Source organism: Oncorhynchus tshawytscha, linkage group LG13, assembly GCF_018296145.1.
Source record: "Oncorhynchus tshawytscha isolate Ot180627B linkage group LG13, Otsh_v2.0, whole genome shotgun sequence".
Taxonomy (NCBI): Eukaryota; Metazoa; Chordata; class Actinopteri; order Salmoniformes; family Salmonidae; genus Oncorhynchus; species Oncorhynchus tshawytscha.
The window spans coordinates 54,081,767-54,096,963 of record NC_056441.1 but is presented as its reverse complement, the minus strand read 5'-3'; the positions used below and the strand labels follow the sequence as shown (position 1 = coordinate 54,096,963).

At 47.1% G+C, this 15,197-nt stretch overlaps 1 protein-coding gene across 6 annotated transcripts in view; it reads left to right on the top strand.

Annotated features, from left to right (window-relative positions):
• Positions 1–15,197, top strand: part of LOC112266065 — a 73,187-nt gene that overhangs the window by 45,474 nt on the left and 12,516 nt on the right. For all 6 annotated transcript variants that reach the window (XM_042295928.1, XM_042295930.1, XM_042295929.1 and 3 more), the window contains 4 exons: positions 3,311–3,411; positions 10,204–10,270; positions 12,681–12,727; positions 14,525–14,675. In XM_042295928.1, the coding sequence (XP_042151862.1) occupies positions 3,311–3,411; positions 10,204–10,270; positions 12,681–12,727; positions 14,525–14,675 (366 nt within the window). The remainder of the gene's footprint in view (positions 1–3,310; positions 3,412–10,203; positions 10,271–12,680; positions 12,728–14,524; positions 14,676–15,197) is intronic.

Genomic DNA, 15,197 nt, shown 5'->3' with positions numbered 1-15,197 from the left:
TAAAGTGGCCAATGATTTCAAGTCTGTATGTAGGCAGCCACTTCACTGTGCTAGTGATGGCTGTTTAACAGTCTGCCGGCCTTGAGATTGAAGCTATTTTTCAGTCTCTCGGTCCCAGCTTTGATGCACCTGTACTGACCTCGCCTTCTGGATGTACGGCCACTTCAGACATTGGATTGACCGTGCAGAGCCTTTAAGGGTTATGGTGGTATAAGGGTTCAGGTTAGGGGCATGGCTAGGGTAAAGGCTCATGGATAGTTAGTTGAACAGTTTGTTGATAGCTACTTGATCATCTTTAAACAACCTTTTTGGTTGTATTTTCTTTTTATGTTTTATTATGAAAGCCAACCTGATGGACCTAGGGCTAGTGTTGAGGTGCAAGACAGTGTGGTTCATGCAGGTCAGATCGGTGCTGGAGTGATCTGATTAAGGGGTTCTGCCTCTGCTTTGATGTGGAGACAGAGAGGGAATGCTGCCAATGGCACTCATTAGCAAGTGGAAGTCAGCAGGTGGTGCAATCAGCACTCTGGGAGAACGGGGCTGAGAGCAGAGGGTTAAATGTGCATCTCTGTGTGTGTGTGTGTGTGTGTGTGTGTGTGTGTGTGTGGTTACGACAGAGAGGGGGAGTGGGAGAAAAGAGAGAGGAAGAGAACATTTCTTCAGGACATGTGATGATAGGTGTGTGGGGTATGGGTTAGAATGGCTGAAATGGAACCCTTGTTCCTTTTGCTTGACAGTTCTTTTGAAGTTCAGCCTTTACGAGCCAATAAAAAGAGCAGGCATTTGACTGAGCTAGCCTGTGCAGGGATGCCTTCCAGATCAAATGTCCATACATTTGTTTTTGCGGACAGTGATTTGGGCCAGACCACGGCTGTTTTATCGATCTGTGGGCCCCTGAGTTGATGGAATGGAGTTCGGTGTTGGCTGATCCAGAGTGCTGACTGTGTGAGTTGCACATGTGATGTCTATCGGCTCGAGCATTCATTAGGCTCAGCCTTTACCAGTTATGGAAATCTGGTTTTGATCCAGGGATGATGTCAAAGTTGCTGGTAATAAGAACCAAGTATGATGATTGGAGTGTGTGTGTGTGTGTGTGTGTGTGTGTGTGTGTGTGTGTGTGTGTGTGTGTGTACAGTTTATTAGCTTGCCTTCTGTATGTTGTGCATGTGTGAGCTCCCATATTGCTCCTATAGGTCTTGAATGTGCAACATACAGTGTTTTGGAAGACACAGGAAGAGAAAATGGGGAGAGCCGGGGCGAGCCGGGGAGAGCGAAGCCACCTTTCATTCTCGCTGTACTCCTGCCAAATAGGACAGGAAATTGGGGGTGGGGGTTTGGGGGAACGGAGCGTTTTTAGCCTCTCTTTGGCTGTAACCCCCAGTTTGGGGCACATGAAGAGGGGATGGAGGGGCCCTCGCAGGCAGCACAGAGGGACAAGCTCCTTTCTCCAAATTCCAACCTAGATTCTCAGACAAAGAGACCAAAACCTGCCGGCTGCTCTGGCCTCTCTCTCTCTCTCGCTCTTTCTCTCTCTCTCTTTCCTTCTCTCTTTCATTCTAGCTGTCTTTCTTCCTTTCATAGTGAAACATTTATCTCTTTCTCAATTTCTTCTGCCTTTCTATTCTTGTGCTCTCTTGCGTTTAACCCTCTTATGTCTCAATTTTCCCCTCTAGTCTCTTCCTCATTCTTACTGTCTTCTCTCTTCTTCTGTCAATTTCTCATGCATCTGTCTGTCTCTCTCTCTCCTCCTCTTGCTATGGGCCCTAATTTCCCTCCCAAAGGAGTGTGCGTGTGTGTGCGTGTGTGTGCGTGTGTGTGTGTGTGTGTGTGTGTGTGTGTGTGTGTGTGCGCGCGCGCGCGCGAGGGGGAATTCTTGTTCACCCCTGACTGCCTGTAAGTCGACAGTAATTACAGTGCCAGTGTACCCTTGCATTTAAAAGGTGATGAGTGTGACGGGAGCCCCACTTATTTTCGCCTCATTTTGCCCCACCTTGGCCTGTTTTGCTTTCCCCAGAACCCCGGTGGCTCTGGAAACAAACACAACTGGAGACAAAGCAACAACATAAAACTCCACATTTTACCCTCCAGGAATGTACCCTAGGCGCGCTCCACTCTGCTCGACTCCGTCAGGTTTGGGGGCCATTGAAGCTCCCTTCCCGGTCTTAACGCCCTGCAATCCCCACCTCGTACCCCCTCCCACCCCCCTCTCTCATGCATACTTTGTCTGTTTGTTTATTCACACCCGTTTATTTTTGCAGTCAAGTTGGCTTCATGTTATTTTAACGCGCTTTGTTTTTCTGTTGTTGGCTTGTTCTCGCTGGCCAGAATGGTAACTGGGTCTCTGGGTGGGCCGCAGCCACCCTCACGGCTACTCAGATCTCTCTGTTAAACTCAGACCAGCAGAATGAACTGCAACCCTGGATAGGATCCTTTGTGGTTTCTCCACTGGGTTGGCATCTGGAGAGAGAGTTGTCTGTAGGATGTGGCGTTATCAGATGGGCTTGTTGGCCACTTAAAAAGCCTGCTGGTTATAAGACTATTGGGCCCTGGAGGGCTCTGATAAAGCGCTGACAGCTAGCTTAGATAAGGCCTTTTAGCCTGACTACTGATCACTACATTGGTGGTGGGAGACTTGGAGAGTATTGTGCTCTGGGCCTGTGGATTGGCCAGCCACATTTTGAAGCCCCCTTCTTTCCTAAGGCCCTTAGCCCAGCTCGGAGTGCTCTCTCCCAGGATTTGCGGAGCAACGTGCCCTGAGGGTGGTGGTATTTGGGGATATTAGTCTGTGTTTTTAGGTGGGACATATCATTTTTCTCATGAGACTAGAGCATGGCTTTATTTTCCAGGTCAGAGAGAGGAGCACGAAAGGAAAATACAAATATTGTAACTGTCAGGCCTTTGCCACTTTGTTAATTGCTAGGTTTGCTTTCTTGGGCTTCTCGGTGTGTTTACAATAAGGATCGGTGTAGGGCTCAAGTATACGTTTTTTTCTCATGAAGAAAGCCTTGATGATAATTCAATTACAAATGACCCTAAGACAGCTAACAGAGAATCATCTGGATGAAATGAAGGGACGACGCAGGGGAGGGACAAAGAAGGGACATTTGTCCAGTTCAGCAACTAGGCATTTTGTGTTATGAAGTCAGAAACAAATGAACATGAAGTATGAATGATGAGATTATGATGAAGATTGTATTTTGTTAATTAACATACTGACGTGCATTTACAGTACAGAATCACATTCACAGTATCTCTCTCTCTCTCTCTCTCTCTCTCTCTCTCTCTCTCTCCCTCTCTCTCTCTCTCTCAGGACTACCTGGGTTGCATCATTGACTGTGGGGACCTGCCACTCAAGCCGGAAGAAGTCAGCACTCTGTTCTGCAACATTGAGGACATCTATGAGTTCAACAGGTGGGTTAGTGTGTGTTTTCTCTGTCTCTGTCTGCTTACGTGTTCAACCTACCTCATCCTCACTGGTCACCACAGCTGTTAGACTGCATCAGCCCTGAACTGGGGTCGATGAGATGTGTCCTCATGCTTTTGTGTAGATCTTAGCATGTCGCGGGTAGGCTACATCTTTCATCTCAGTGCAATGTCTTAATGGTGATCAATGTTACCACCTGTCAACGAAAATTGAATATTTTCCATTTCACTCGGCTCAATTTCACTCAGCTCTGATCCGTGTTAAATCCTACAACTATGGTGGTGAAATCTCTCCTGCAGCTGCTTTTAAACCCTACCCTCCTTTCTCCTCTGTTTCTCCACTTGTCTCTGTCCTCTCACTCCTCTGCTCCATGCTCTCACTCTCGCTCTCTCTTTCTGTGTCGAGGCAGCTTGTGTACAGGCTGCAGCCTGGGTGGCAGGGATGTACGTTTAATGTGCTGCAGACACAATGGCTGGCCTACCAGACAGACAATGTGCAGACACCGGGGCAGAGAGAGTATAAGAGAGGCAGAGAGAGTATGAGAGAGGCAGCGAGAGTATGAGAGAGGCAGAGAGAGTATGAGAGAGGCAGAGCGAGTATGAGAGAGGCAGAGCGAGTATGAGAGAGGCAGAGAGAGTATGAGAGAGGCAGAGCGAGTATGAGAGAGGCAGAGAGAGTATAAGAGAGGCAGAGCGAGTATGAGAGAGGCAGAGCGAGTATGAGAGAGGCAGAGCGAGTATGAGGGAGGCAGAGAGAGTATGAGAGAGTATGAGAGAGGCAGAGAGAGTATGAGAGAGTATGAGAGAGGCAGAGAGAGTATGAGAGAGGCAGCGAGAGTATAAGAGAGGCAGAGAGAGTATGAGAGAGGCAGCGAGAGTATGAGAGAGGCAGAGCGAGTATGAGAGAGGCAGAGCGAGTATGAGAGAGGCAGAGCGAGTATGAGAGAGGCAGAGCGAGTATGAGAGAGGCAGAGCGAGTATGAGAGAGGCAGAGCGAGTATGAGAGAGGCAGAGCGAGTATGAGAGAGGCAGAGCGAGTATGAGAGAGGCAGAGCGAGTATGAGGGAGGCAGAGAGAGTATGAGAGAGTATGAGAGAGGCAGGCAGAGAGAGGCAGGCAGAGAGAGGCAGAGAGAAGAGGCAGAGAGAGAGAGGCAGAGAGAGAGAGAGACTTGGAATAAGGGATACTATCCAGCGAGCCCAGTTATGGTCACAGCAGCGCTCAAGGTTAAGGTATACGTCTTCTGTCTTGGTTCACCAGATTTTGCATACCACAAAGGAGGCTTGAGATTGATTATATGTGTGAGATTATGTTCCGTACACAGTGGCACGGCAGCGTATCTGAGCTGCACTCCGGCTAGATGTTTTCAGATTGCTGTTTACCATGAAAGTAGAGATCCATTTATATGTTTCCTGGAAACCGTTTACAGGAGAGCAAAGAGACAACCTTTTGGCTCACTATAGTTGCTCAAGCAATTTGACTTTGTCTAACTGTAGCCTGATTTTGATACATTTCCCCCATTTCAGGAGTGATGCATTGTTTATGCCAGCAGCATACCACCCTGCATACCACTGCTGGCTTGCTTCTGAAGCTAAGCAAGGTTGGTCCTGGTCAGTTCCTGGATGGGAGACCAGATGCTGCTGGAAGTGGTGTTGGAGGGCCAGTAGGAGTCACTCTTTCCTCTGGTCTAAAAAAATTTCCCAATGCCCCAGGGTAGTGATTGGGGACACTGCCCTGTGTAGGGTGCTGTCTTTCGGGACATTAAATGGGTGTCCTGACTCTCTGAGGTCATTAAAGATCCCATGGCACTTATTGTAAGAGTAGGGGTGTTAACCCTGGTGTCCTGGCTAAATTCACAATCTGGGCCTCAAACCATCACAGTCACCTAATAATCCCCAGTTAACTATTCCCCAGGTTGTTGCTGCAAATGAGTACGTGTTCTCAGTCAACTTACCTGGTAAAATAACAGATAAATAAATACAATTGGTACAGTATTTGTGATTATTTGTCTGGAATAGTGAATGTGTCAATGAAAAACAGGAATTATTACTATGTCAGTAGTTGAGTTGAGTGATGGGAACGTTGAGGAGGGAGAAATGGCAGGGATGAGTTTGGCCCGGGCGGCTTCCAGTGAAGCCCTGGGAAGAGTACCGCTCATATTTTAAATATTTCCTCAACACTCCTCGCCCTGCCCCCCTGCTGACACTCTTGTTTTCACACTTCAGTCTCAGGGCCCGTGCCAAGTCGTCTCTTTTCATTACATACCCCCCCCCCACATGAGTAAGTACTCACACCCTTCTCCAACTCCAATATGCTTCCTGCCCCCGGTTCTCATGGGAAATGGCCTCACTGTTGCAGAAAGGAACAGAGCGAGAGAGAGTTAGGGATTTCTCCCGTCTGCTCCAGGTTCTGTGCAGTGTAACTCATTGCAGTACAGTAAAGTATGTGCATCAGTGCCAGGGGTTTATCCCCATCGCTCGTTGCCGTGGGGCTAGCTAGGCCATAAATTACATTTGTTTGTAATGAACAGAATGAGAGCAGTCAGTTCCCTAACAGGCACCCAGGGAGAAAAAAAAGAATTGTTTGCTAACTCTCTTTCTTTTTTTCATCACTCAAAGTAGCACACTGTTCATCTGTGGAAAAAAAAAGGATTGACCTCATTTTTATCCTCTCCATTCCCCAATAAGTAGAGAAAAAAATCTACCTTTTTCTCTCTCGTCCTTTTTCTTGTTCTGCCTTTTCTAAATCTCATCTCCTCATCGCTGCGGTATGCAGCCCCTGTATCCACACTGGTGTTGTTATGTCTACTTTCTTGGCCTGTTCTCCAGGCAGCATACGGATGTCGTTTGCCGTGGCTCGCCGCGGTGGACAAAGCCTGGTGTAGAGTTCTGGACCCTGTTGTGAGCAGACCGCAGCAAGAGACAGGGCACAGCCTGGTGAACAGTACAGCCATGACTGACTGACAGACAGACAGACATACTCTGTACTATTCTAGTATTTAGTCAAAGACCAGTAGTGCGTTCAATCTTGTCCATCTTTATTAGATTCACGCTGGGTAGAAACTGTGGCTGAACAGGCCACTATGATAGTCAGATAAGTGCTAAATTGTCTAGTCTGTCACTGAAAAAGGATCCTGCATCACTGGCCTAGTACCTTATAGATTTATCTCTGGATACGTGACAAAGACGTGGAATAGTGACCTCTACCTTTCTCTAACCCAACTCATAATGAGTGACCGATAGACAGACACGGAGACAGAGAGATCAGTCAGGCCTGAGCTTATCAAGATGACTTAACTGTCTCTTCCTTAGAATCCCTGCCCATCCTCTCTCTCGTCTCTCTGTTCCAAATCCCTCATTTGGAAAGTTTGCCAGAGACGATTGAATCCTCAGTAGACTAACACAGAAACAAAGAAACCGAGAGATAGAGACTTTACTACTGCACATAACGATGTTTAATTGCATTGTTTGAGTGCCATGGTTTATCTCTTGCATCTGTCTAAGGCCTGGTGCAAAGCCAGCCACGACTCACGCGCAAAGTTCATTTAAACTAGAAACGTAGACGTTTCAAAATGAACACACATTTTTGGTTGTTGTTGCGTGCAGCTCCTGTACAGTAGAATGACAATGAGAGGTAGAGGATCTGATAGAATAGCCTAATAAGAAACACGTGTTCTGTATAGTATCACGGGTTTCAAAGCTGGCTATGGACAGCGTATTTTGATAGTTCCTGACGTTACAGTATAAACAGATCAATTACCTCCAGTGGCTGTGGATAATGGTTTTATAACCCGTTTGGTGTACCACTGCTATTTCTTATACTGCTGGTGAAATGTGGACGCGTGGCACCATAGAAATGTAGAAGTATCATTATTGCAATGGTCTGAGGGGCTTTTCCCCGTTCTAGAAATTCTATTTCTATGTGTGGCTATGTATGTCTGATTCATTCAACTTCTCATGGAGTAGATGCGTTGCTTGTGGAACGTACAGTAGGGGGGGTTGGGCTCTGGGGCCCATCGCTCATGGTGGTGGCCCGTGTGTGGTGACATTTAGTCAAGCCTGGTTAGTTCCTCCACTATGTGTGATTTAGGCCACACTGTGACCCCTGCATGCTTGGCTCGGGTCACGGCTCCTATGAAGTCCCGCACGATAGGCATAACCCCTTACCCTCTCACTCCTGTCCAGTCAGAGTCAGTCTGAGTGCTAAGCCCCCTCACCCGCTCACAGTCATCCCTGTGACCCGGAGGTCTGTCTGGGAGGGAATCTTCCCTCTTACCCTGGTTGGCTAGGATCCAGGAAGGGCCAGTCCCCCAAACCGTGCTCTCTGTTTTTATCTGCCGTGGCTCATGTGGGAGTGGCTGGTGTTGCTGAGGATGCGGTGTCACATGAAAGAAGTTCTCACTTTGAGAGAGGCGATGAAGTCGGCATGTGAGGAAACTCAGGGAATGGATTGGGAACATAAAGCCAGCAAGGTTCAAGTGCATATAAACACTCTGATTTAGGGATGTAGATAGGTCTCTGTTGTTTTTGTCTGGCACTTACTGTGTCGTTACTCAAGAGGAAACAGATCTGCAAGGGCTTTAATCTAATGCAGAGATCGCACTCCATGAGAGAGGAATGCTTATTAAAGGAGAAAGGAGGGAAGTGAGGCGTACAGGAGGAAAAGAGAAGGGGGGGAAACTGGCTGTATGGAAGGTAAATAAACTAGGGCTCCCCACAAGCACAGTGAAAAGAGAGGTTCAAAAGTGCGTCAACGGAAAGAATGAAAGAGAGGGAGCGTGTGAGGTCATTGATGCAGTGCGCCTCGCAGGTGACGCCCCCCTCCCCGTTTGACTGTAACGCTTTGCGAAATATATGACTGTAGAAGGATCATCTGGAGGAGGCTCCTCTTTCCTCTCACAGTTCACCCTCTTATCTAGAAGAGGAGCAAATGCACATACGTTAATAACCAGATTGTCATGTGTCAGTAGGTTGTCAGTAGATTGTCAGTAGGCTTCATTTAAAACTAGTTTTCCCCATGACCTCAAATATGGAGCGTCTCTGTTAAACATCTATGGATGGAGTGTTTTAGTAAGGAAAAGCTAGGAAAGTAATTAGTAGGGTTGGTTACAAGGCCCTGACAGCCAAATACATTCCAGGGCTTTTGTCTTAAAGTACCAGGCCCTGCTAGTAAGTGCCAAGCCTTAATTAAATCCAATGTTTGCAAACATGCTACAGCCCTGCAGATGTGGTCTTGTTGTAAGCCCTTTGCTCTTGCAGATGGAGGGGAATGTCTCCGTGGTGGCATGTTCTTTGTTCCCTCTTTCCCTTTGTCTTTGTCTGTCAACAACAGGATTCAGACATCAGTCAGGGCCAGTGGCACGCAGAGACACCCTGCTCTGTGGCCATTTGGTAAAAACCACCCATAATTCCCCCTTGTTTCCCGCAAAACCCTAATGACGCCCTCTTTACCGCGGAGGGAAGCCGCGAAACAAGCCTCGTCTCCGAGGGAGGAGAGAGCGACGGGAAGGAATGGAGGGCTGCGGTTTCGCTCCAAACTTTTCACCCCGTCCATATGAAGGCGAACTCCGGGTGTTTACAGAGCGCCTCTCTGTTTTCCTTCGGAAGAGGGGGGATACCGGGAGACAGACCAGTCCGGCAGCCCCGGGCCTCTCAGAGATGCGGGGAAGTTGGGCTTCGCTAATGAATTGAGTGCAGATGGGCTGCTCATCACGTCGTGTCACCTCAGATATGGGCTGATGGGGCTGCGGTGAATGACACCTTCAGTTTCAGCTTACTGTCCAGGAATGTGAGGCTAGTCGTCTCTGTTGAGATGTCCCAGTAACCACTAGAGACTGCCATTACAGCCATTAGTCACATCAACCTCCATCTTCTCCTAATCGGAGCCAGAATTCAAAACGCATCGCTGTCCCTCAACTCTCCCCTCCTCACTACTGTTCCTTACCTTTTCCACCATCTCCAGCCAAGAAAATTCTGCACCGATAGTTTTGATTCATTCAGATACTGAACGGAGAGACCCGCCGCTCTCTCCCACACTGACATCCATGAAGTAGGAGGTTAATCAAAGGTTACAGGCTCCTGGAGAGAGCTTGCTTATGTGTTTCATAAGAGTTCTGACCATGGTGATGACGGGGCTAGGGTGTTAAAAGTAGTCTGATCCAGGTCTGTGTTTGTAAGGTGTGGGGGTTGGGGAGGCGAGGGGGGCTGTAGTGGGACAGCTGGAAGGGGGTTCTGGTTGGGGTTGGCTGATGTGTGGTTAGATGTGTCCCATCTGCATGCATTTAGGAGATCGTTTGGATGGATGGGAAGGGGAGACATGAATGAATCCTTTGTGGGAATGGAGTTGGGATTTGGGATCCGTCCCTGCCAGGATCGTCTTCGACACCAGCTCCAAGGGCCTCAGTGGAGACGGAATAACAGTCTCCAAACAAAGTTCTCATGAACTGTCCTAGACCTTGACAAACTCACATGCACTCATAAGCACTGCACAGTGTCTACCAAGAAATGTCTGCGCTGTCCATTTTTATATAGCAGTGTATGTGCTCATCATTATGTGTTATGGGTAGTTGTTACATGGATGTTGCAGTATTTGACAGTGATGTGTTTTTATCATGACTGAGAGCTGTTGTACTGATTTGTAGAGCATGAGTCCCAGGGATGTAGACTAGTTACAGTGATATTTCCATGACCTCTGTGTGTTGCAGTGATACGTTTACATTGCTGTACTGGTGTTCTCATGGCCCATAACTGACCTCTGTCTGTCTGTCTGTCTCTCCCACAGTGAGCTTCTGGAGGACCTGGAGAGGAGTCCTCATGCGGCTGCCATCGCCGAATGCTTCGTTGAGAGGGTGAGTCACCACATTGCCGTGATAAAGCACAAACAACCAGTACATTCACATTACACATTTTTCTTTGTGGGTGTTCCGATGTTCTAAAGCAGTGTTTCCTGATTGGTTGGTCACAGCCAGCCCCTCTTGGGTCATAGCTTAAGACTGGCTTGCTGTGTAGGCTAATAAAGGCTATGACAATATGGTGCTTGTACACAGCAGCTATTTTGTTCTCTGGATGCAGAGCGCTGTTAAAATGTCAAGCAAGCAGATTGTGTGAAACAAACTTTTGTTTCGGCCAAGTAGAGAACCACAGCTGTTTGAAGTGGGCCGCTGACATTGGGCAGTGTGTCAGAGGAAATGTTTGTACTTGGGCTATGTGAGTGTGTGCAGGCCCGTGACCAGAGAGGCATGGTGATTGGTTCTGGTTCTGAAGCGGTGGTGGCGCTGACCCTTTAACCCATGTCCTCACTACAGTTGAGTGGGTCTGCACACCCGCATGGTGCCGTACTCTAGTCGCCTGAGTAATGACACAGAACCACCGCTGATAAAACAGGAACAGTGAAGGGTCCAATCGACCAGGGAAACAGGCTCTCCTTTGTGTCGGCTGGGAAAATGGCCAGCGTCTATGTCCCTGACTCCCAGGGTATGCCTCCATATGTGGAGCTGCAGACGGACACGCCTGGCCCTGCCAAAGCTGGAAAAAAGACCCAAAACCCGAATCCCATTTGCGGTCCAGGATCCAAGGGTGCCTATTCTTAGTCCCGTCTCCAGCCTGTTCTTTCCTCTTCGGTGCCCAGACCCTCTTATCCAGCAGGTCGTTATGGTTCTCTGATATTGAATGGGCTACTGTTGTAGCCAATTATAGATGGCTGGGGGGAAAAAAGAGTACATTCGATTAAGCCATTACCGGCAAGGTTATTCTGGGTTATAAGATGCTGCTCTGAGCTAGACTAACCTCTCTAAACAGGGTGAGGACAACGGCCCCTCACTACTGCAGACTACGTGGAGGTGGCGATATAAGAAATAATCAAGGGCCAGTGTGGAACGTGGGAAACACAGTTGAAACGTGATCGTTTCTGCTTGGAATGAGGCCGTACGTGCTCTTAGGTTAGGTGTAGTCAGACACTGGGTCTGTAAGGAGTCGGCTGTAGCCAGTAACAATTCACCATCTGCTAAGCTATGAATCTCCAACCCTAGACCTGCTGGCTATATGTACGACTGAGTGGTAAAGACAAGTATACATACATACACAAGTGTTTGGAACATAATATTCAGTTGACCTCACAGAACCATTATCTAAACCTGTAGGAGCCATTATGGACTGTTTATGAGTTGTCTGTATGTTGTCTGTCAAGGGTAATTTTTTTACTTGTTTTGTAGACTAGAGGGGTCATGGGTCACTGGTCGCATGTGTATATAGGTAGCACAGGTGACCAGGAAGGGTTAAGCACAGGTGACCAGGAAGGGTTAGCACAGGTGACCGGGAAGGGTTAGAACAGGTGACCGGGAAGGGTTAGAACAGGTGACCGGGAAGGGTTAGAACAGGTGACCGGGAAGGGTTAGAACAGGTGACCGGGAAGGGTTAGAACAGGTGACCAGGAAGGGTTAGAACAGGTGACCAGGAAGGGTTAGAACAGGTGACCAGGAAGGGTTAGAACAGGTGACCAGGAAGGGTTAGAACAGGTGACCGGGAAGGGTTAGAACAGGTGACCGGGAAGGGTTAGAACAGGTGACCAGGAAGGGTTAGAACAGGTGACCAGGAAGGGTTAGAACAGGTGACCAGGAAGGATTAGTACAGGTGACCAGGAAGGGTTAGAACAGGTGACCAGGAAGGGTTAGAACAGGTGACCAGGAAGGGTTAGAACAGGTGACCAGGAAGGGTTAGAACAGGTGAGAGGAGAGGGCATACAGTTCTTATCGTATCACATATACACCTTATAGAGTGCCTCTCTGCACCTTTTGTACAGGAATGTGTGTGTTTTCGGAGCTATTTATATTTATAGACGCCATACATGTGAACTTCACCCCAAAAGAGTAACGTTTTGTAAAGCTGATTTGTGGATGTTGACAGCTCTCTCCTGTGCCAGTGGCAGTCATAGGGAATCGCTACTACAAAGCCTACTTAATTAAATGTCAAATGCAATTAGCTTTCTTTAACCTTCTTAGATGAGCTGTTTTAGATGAGATGTTTCTTGGATGAGAATACATGTTTACATAAGTCGGGGAATGGGGTTTTGTAAGGAGATAAAAATAAAGTATTTATTTCTGAGTGAGACCTGGAGAATGATCCACATGCGAGGAGAGCTGTCACACAACCATAGGGGGGTTTGTGGCAGAGTGAACATGGAGACCAAAGCTCCGTGTCTCTGGTCTTTCTCACACGTCTCTCTTCTCTGCCATCTGCTTATTTTCTCTCCCTCTTGTTTAGAGCGAAGCCTTCGACATATATACCCTCTACTGTATGAACTACCCCAAGTAAGTCACACACACACACACACGCACACACACACACACACGCCACTGTACTGGTGTGCACTGTCATTTGACCTAGATCCTTGAATGATAGCTATTGTGCAGGGACCTGGGAATGTGAGAATGTAATGAGTTAAACACAGTGGACAAGTGAAGTTCAAAATGCACATTTGAAATTGTTACAGTGGTATAAATACACAATTGAAACTGTTAGTGGTATAAATACACAATTGAAACTGTTACAGTGGTATAAATACACAATTGAAACTGTTACAGTGGTATAAATACACAATTGAAACTGTTACAGTGGTATAAATACACAATTGAAACTGTTACAGTGGTATAAATACACAATTGAAACTGTTACAGTGGTATAAATACACAATTGTATACGATGGTGGGGGGGGAAGAGTACAGTTGTAATCACCATCCTTTATAGAGAGACATGAGTGAAAGGGAAATGATTTTGGATGGTTATTAAGTGCGTTTACACGCACACAGAAAATGTGATATTAAACTATGGCAGAAGGCTGAGTGTAACATTACTCATGTAAACCCCTTGCTGTGTTTATCTTAATCGGCGTACGGTCAAAATCGAAGTAAAGCATACAATACGCTGATTTAAAACACCCGTTTTTCTGAGCAATCTTTCAAATGATTAGGACATAAACAGCTTAATCGGCGTTCCAGCTGTGTATTTCATCTGCACATGTGTCAGCACCGGGAAGCGCAATCCTCCCTCTTCAGTGACTTCGGAAAACTGAAAGTATGCATCTTCTCAATAGTTTTCACATTCAAGTGTACAAACTCAGAATCAAAAAGTCTTTGCAAAAATAACATGGTCACTGTGGTAGAACGTTCGTTGTGACTGTCGATTTTCTGCATTTATCAAAATCACCATCAGGCAACCTGATTAAAGATGTGTCCATGTAAACAGGATTATTAGGGAAATCATTCTACTTGCAAACGTTTTAAACAAACTATTAGATTAACCTGACTATCTACAATAATCACATTATTGTGCGCATGTAACCGTACTCAGCGTCTTGAATAGATCTATTTGAACTCCTCAGTGGTCGGAACGACAAGTGAAACCATCAAAATAGGTTCATCCAATGAAAAACTATAGTGACTGATTTAATGACCGCGGTTAGATTCGGTCACTGGTCAAACAGGCGAACTCACAGTGTATTGTGCGTGTAAAACACAAAACCATCACAAGCATTTTAGAGGCGGCACCTTTCACGGCCCATCAATTCTAATCCCACGGGCCACTACAAATTGACTGGCAGATGTTTGAATAGGACTGGATCGCTGCCCGTCACCATGACGATGCGGTGTTCCACATGCTCTGTGTAAACAGCCTTTCGTGTGTCTGTCACAGAGAATAGAAACATAATTATATGTGTTATGCGACATGGATGGTGCCCTGACCATGTACGTGAGCTGCAGTATGTGCATTCATCCAGTGATGGTCTTAAAAAGACCCGTTCATAGCTCATACCGAGATGTGCTGTTAGCAGATATCAGAGCTTTTGTCTGAGAAAGACATCCCAGTCAGACAGCAAGGGGACTACGGCAGAATGTTTTACTATATGTAAATAGTTGCGTTCAGACAAAAAAAGAGGCCCCTCTGAAGGGGGGACCGGAGGCATATGCTGAACACATTACTGTACGCTTCACCATGAGATGAAGTGCTGCCTGGCATAGCAATGAGCCAACTGATGAGTCTTACTGTGAACCCCCCCCCTCTTCCACCAACAACCTCCACCCCCTCTCCTCTTGGATCTCTTTCCCCAGCTCGGTGGCTGTTCTGAGGGACTGCATGAAGAACAAGAGCCTGGTGGGCTTCTTCCAGGAGAGGCAGACCACCCTGTGCCACTCCCTGCCCCTGGAGACCTACCTTTTGAAGCCAGTGCAGAGGATCCTCAAGTACCACCTCCTGTTGCAGGTCAGTATAGGTCATGGCCTGGGTCAGAGAGACAATACGATGATACTGATCCAACACTATCAATGTCAAACTTATTCAGAGAATACAACTATATGTATAAACCCTTTATTTTACACAGAGGAATGGTACAGGGCCCGTTATAGACTGAGTTTCCCTTCAATCCAAAGCACCCTGTTTCTTACTCTGCGCTCCTTGCCTTTATTAGTGTGTGATACTCAGCAGACCAGCGGTGCAGCTAGCGAGTAAATAAAGCATCGAGATGCTGTGAAATGAAACAAGGAACCTATCATTAAACGAAAGCCCCCAAGTCACGCAGACTCTCAACTCATGGCATTTATAACTAGCTGTGTTTGGACACTGATCAACTACCTAGGCTTCTCTCTCCAAGCCCACCTCTGTGGTGGTTATTCTCAAGTATGGGTAGCTGCAGCCCAATATGGCAAGTGGGTGTGTCGAAAGGAGTGGGTTTATGGAAAGTGAATCAGCTCATTTCAAAGTCAATAAACCAGTGCAAATGAGGGA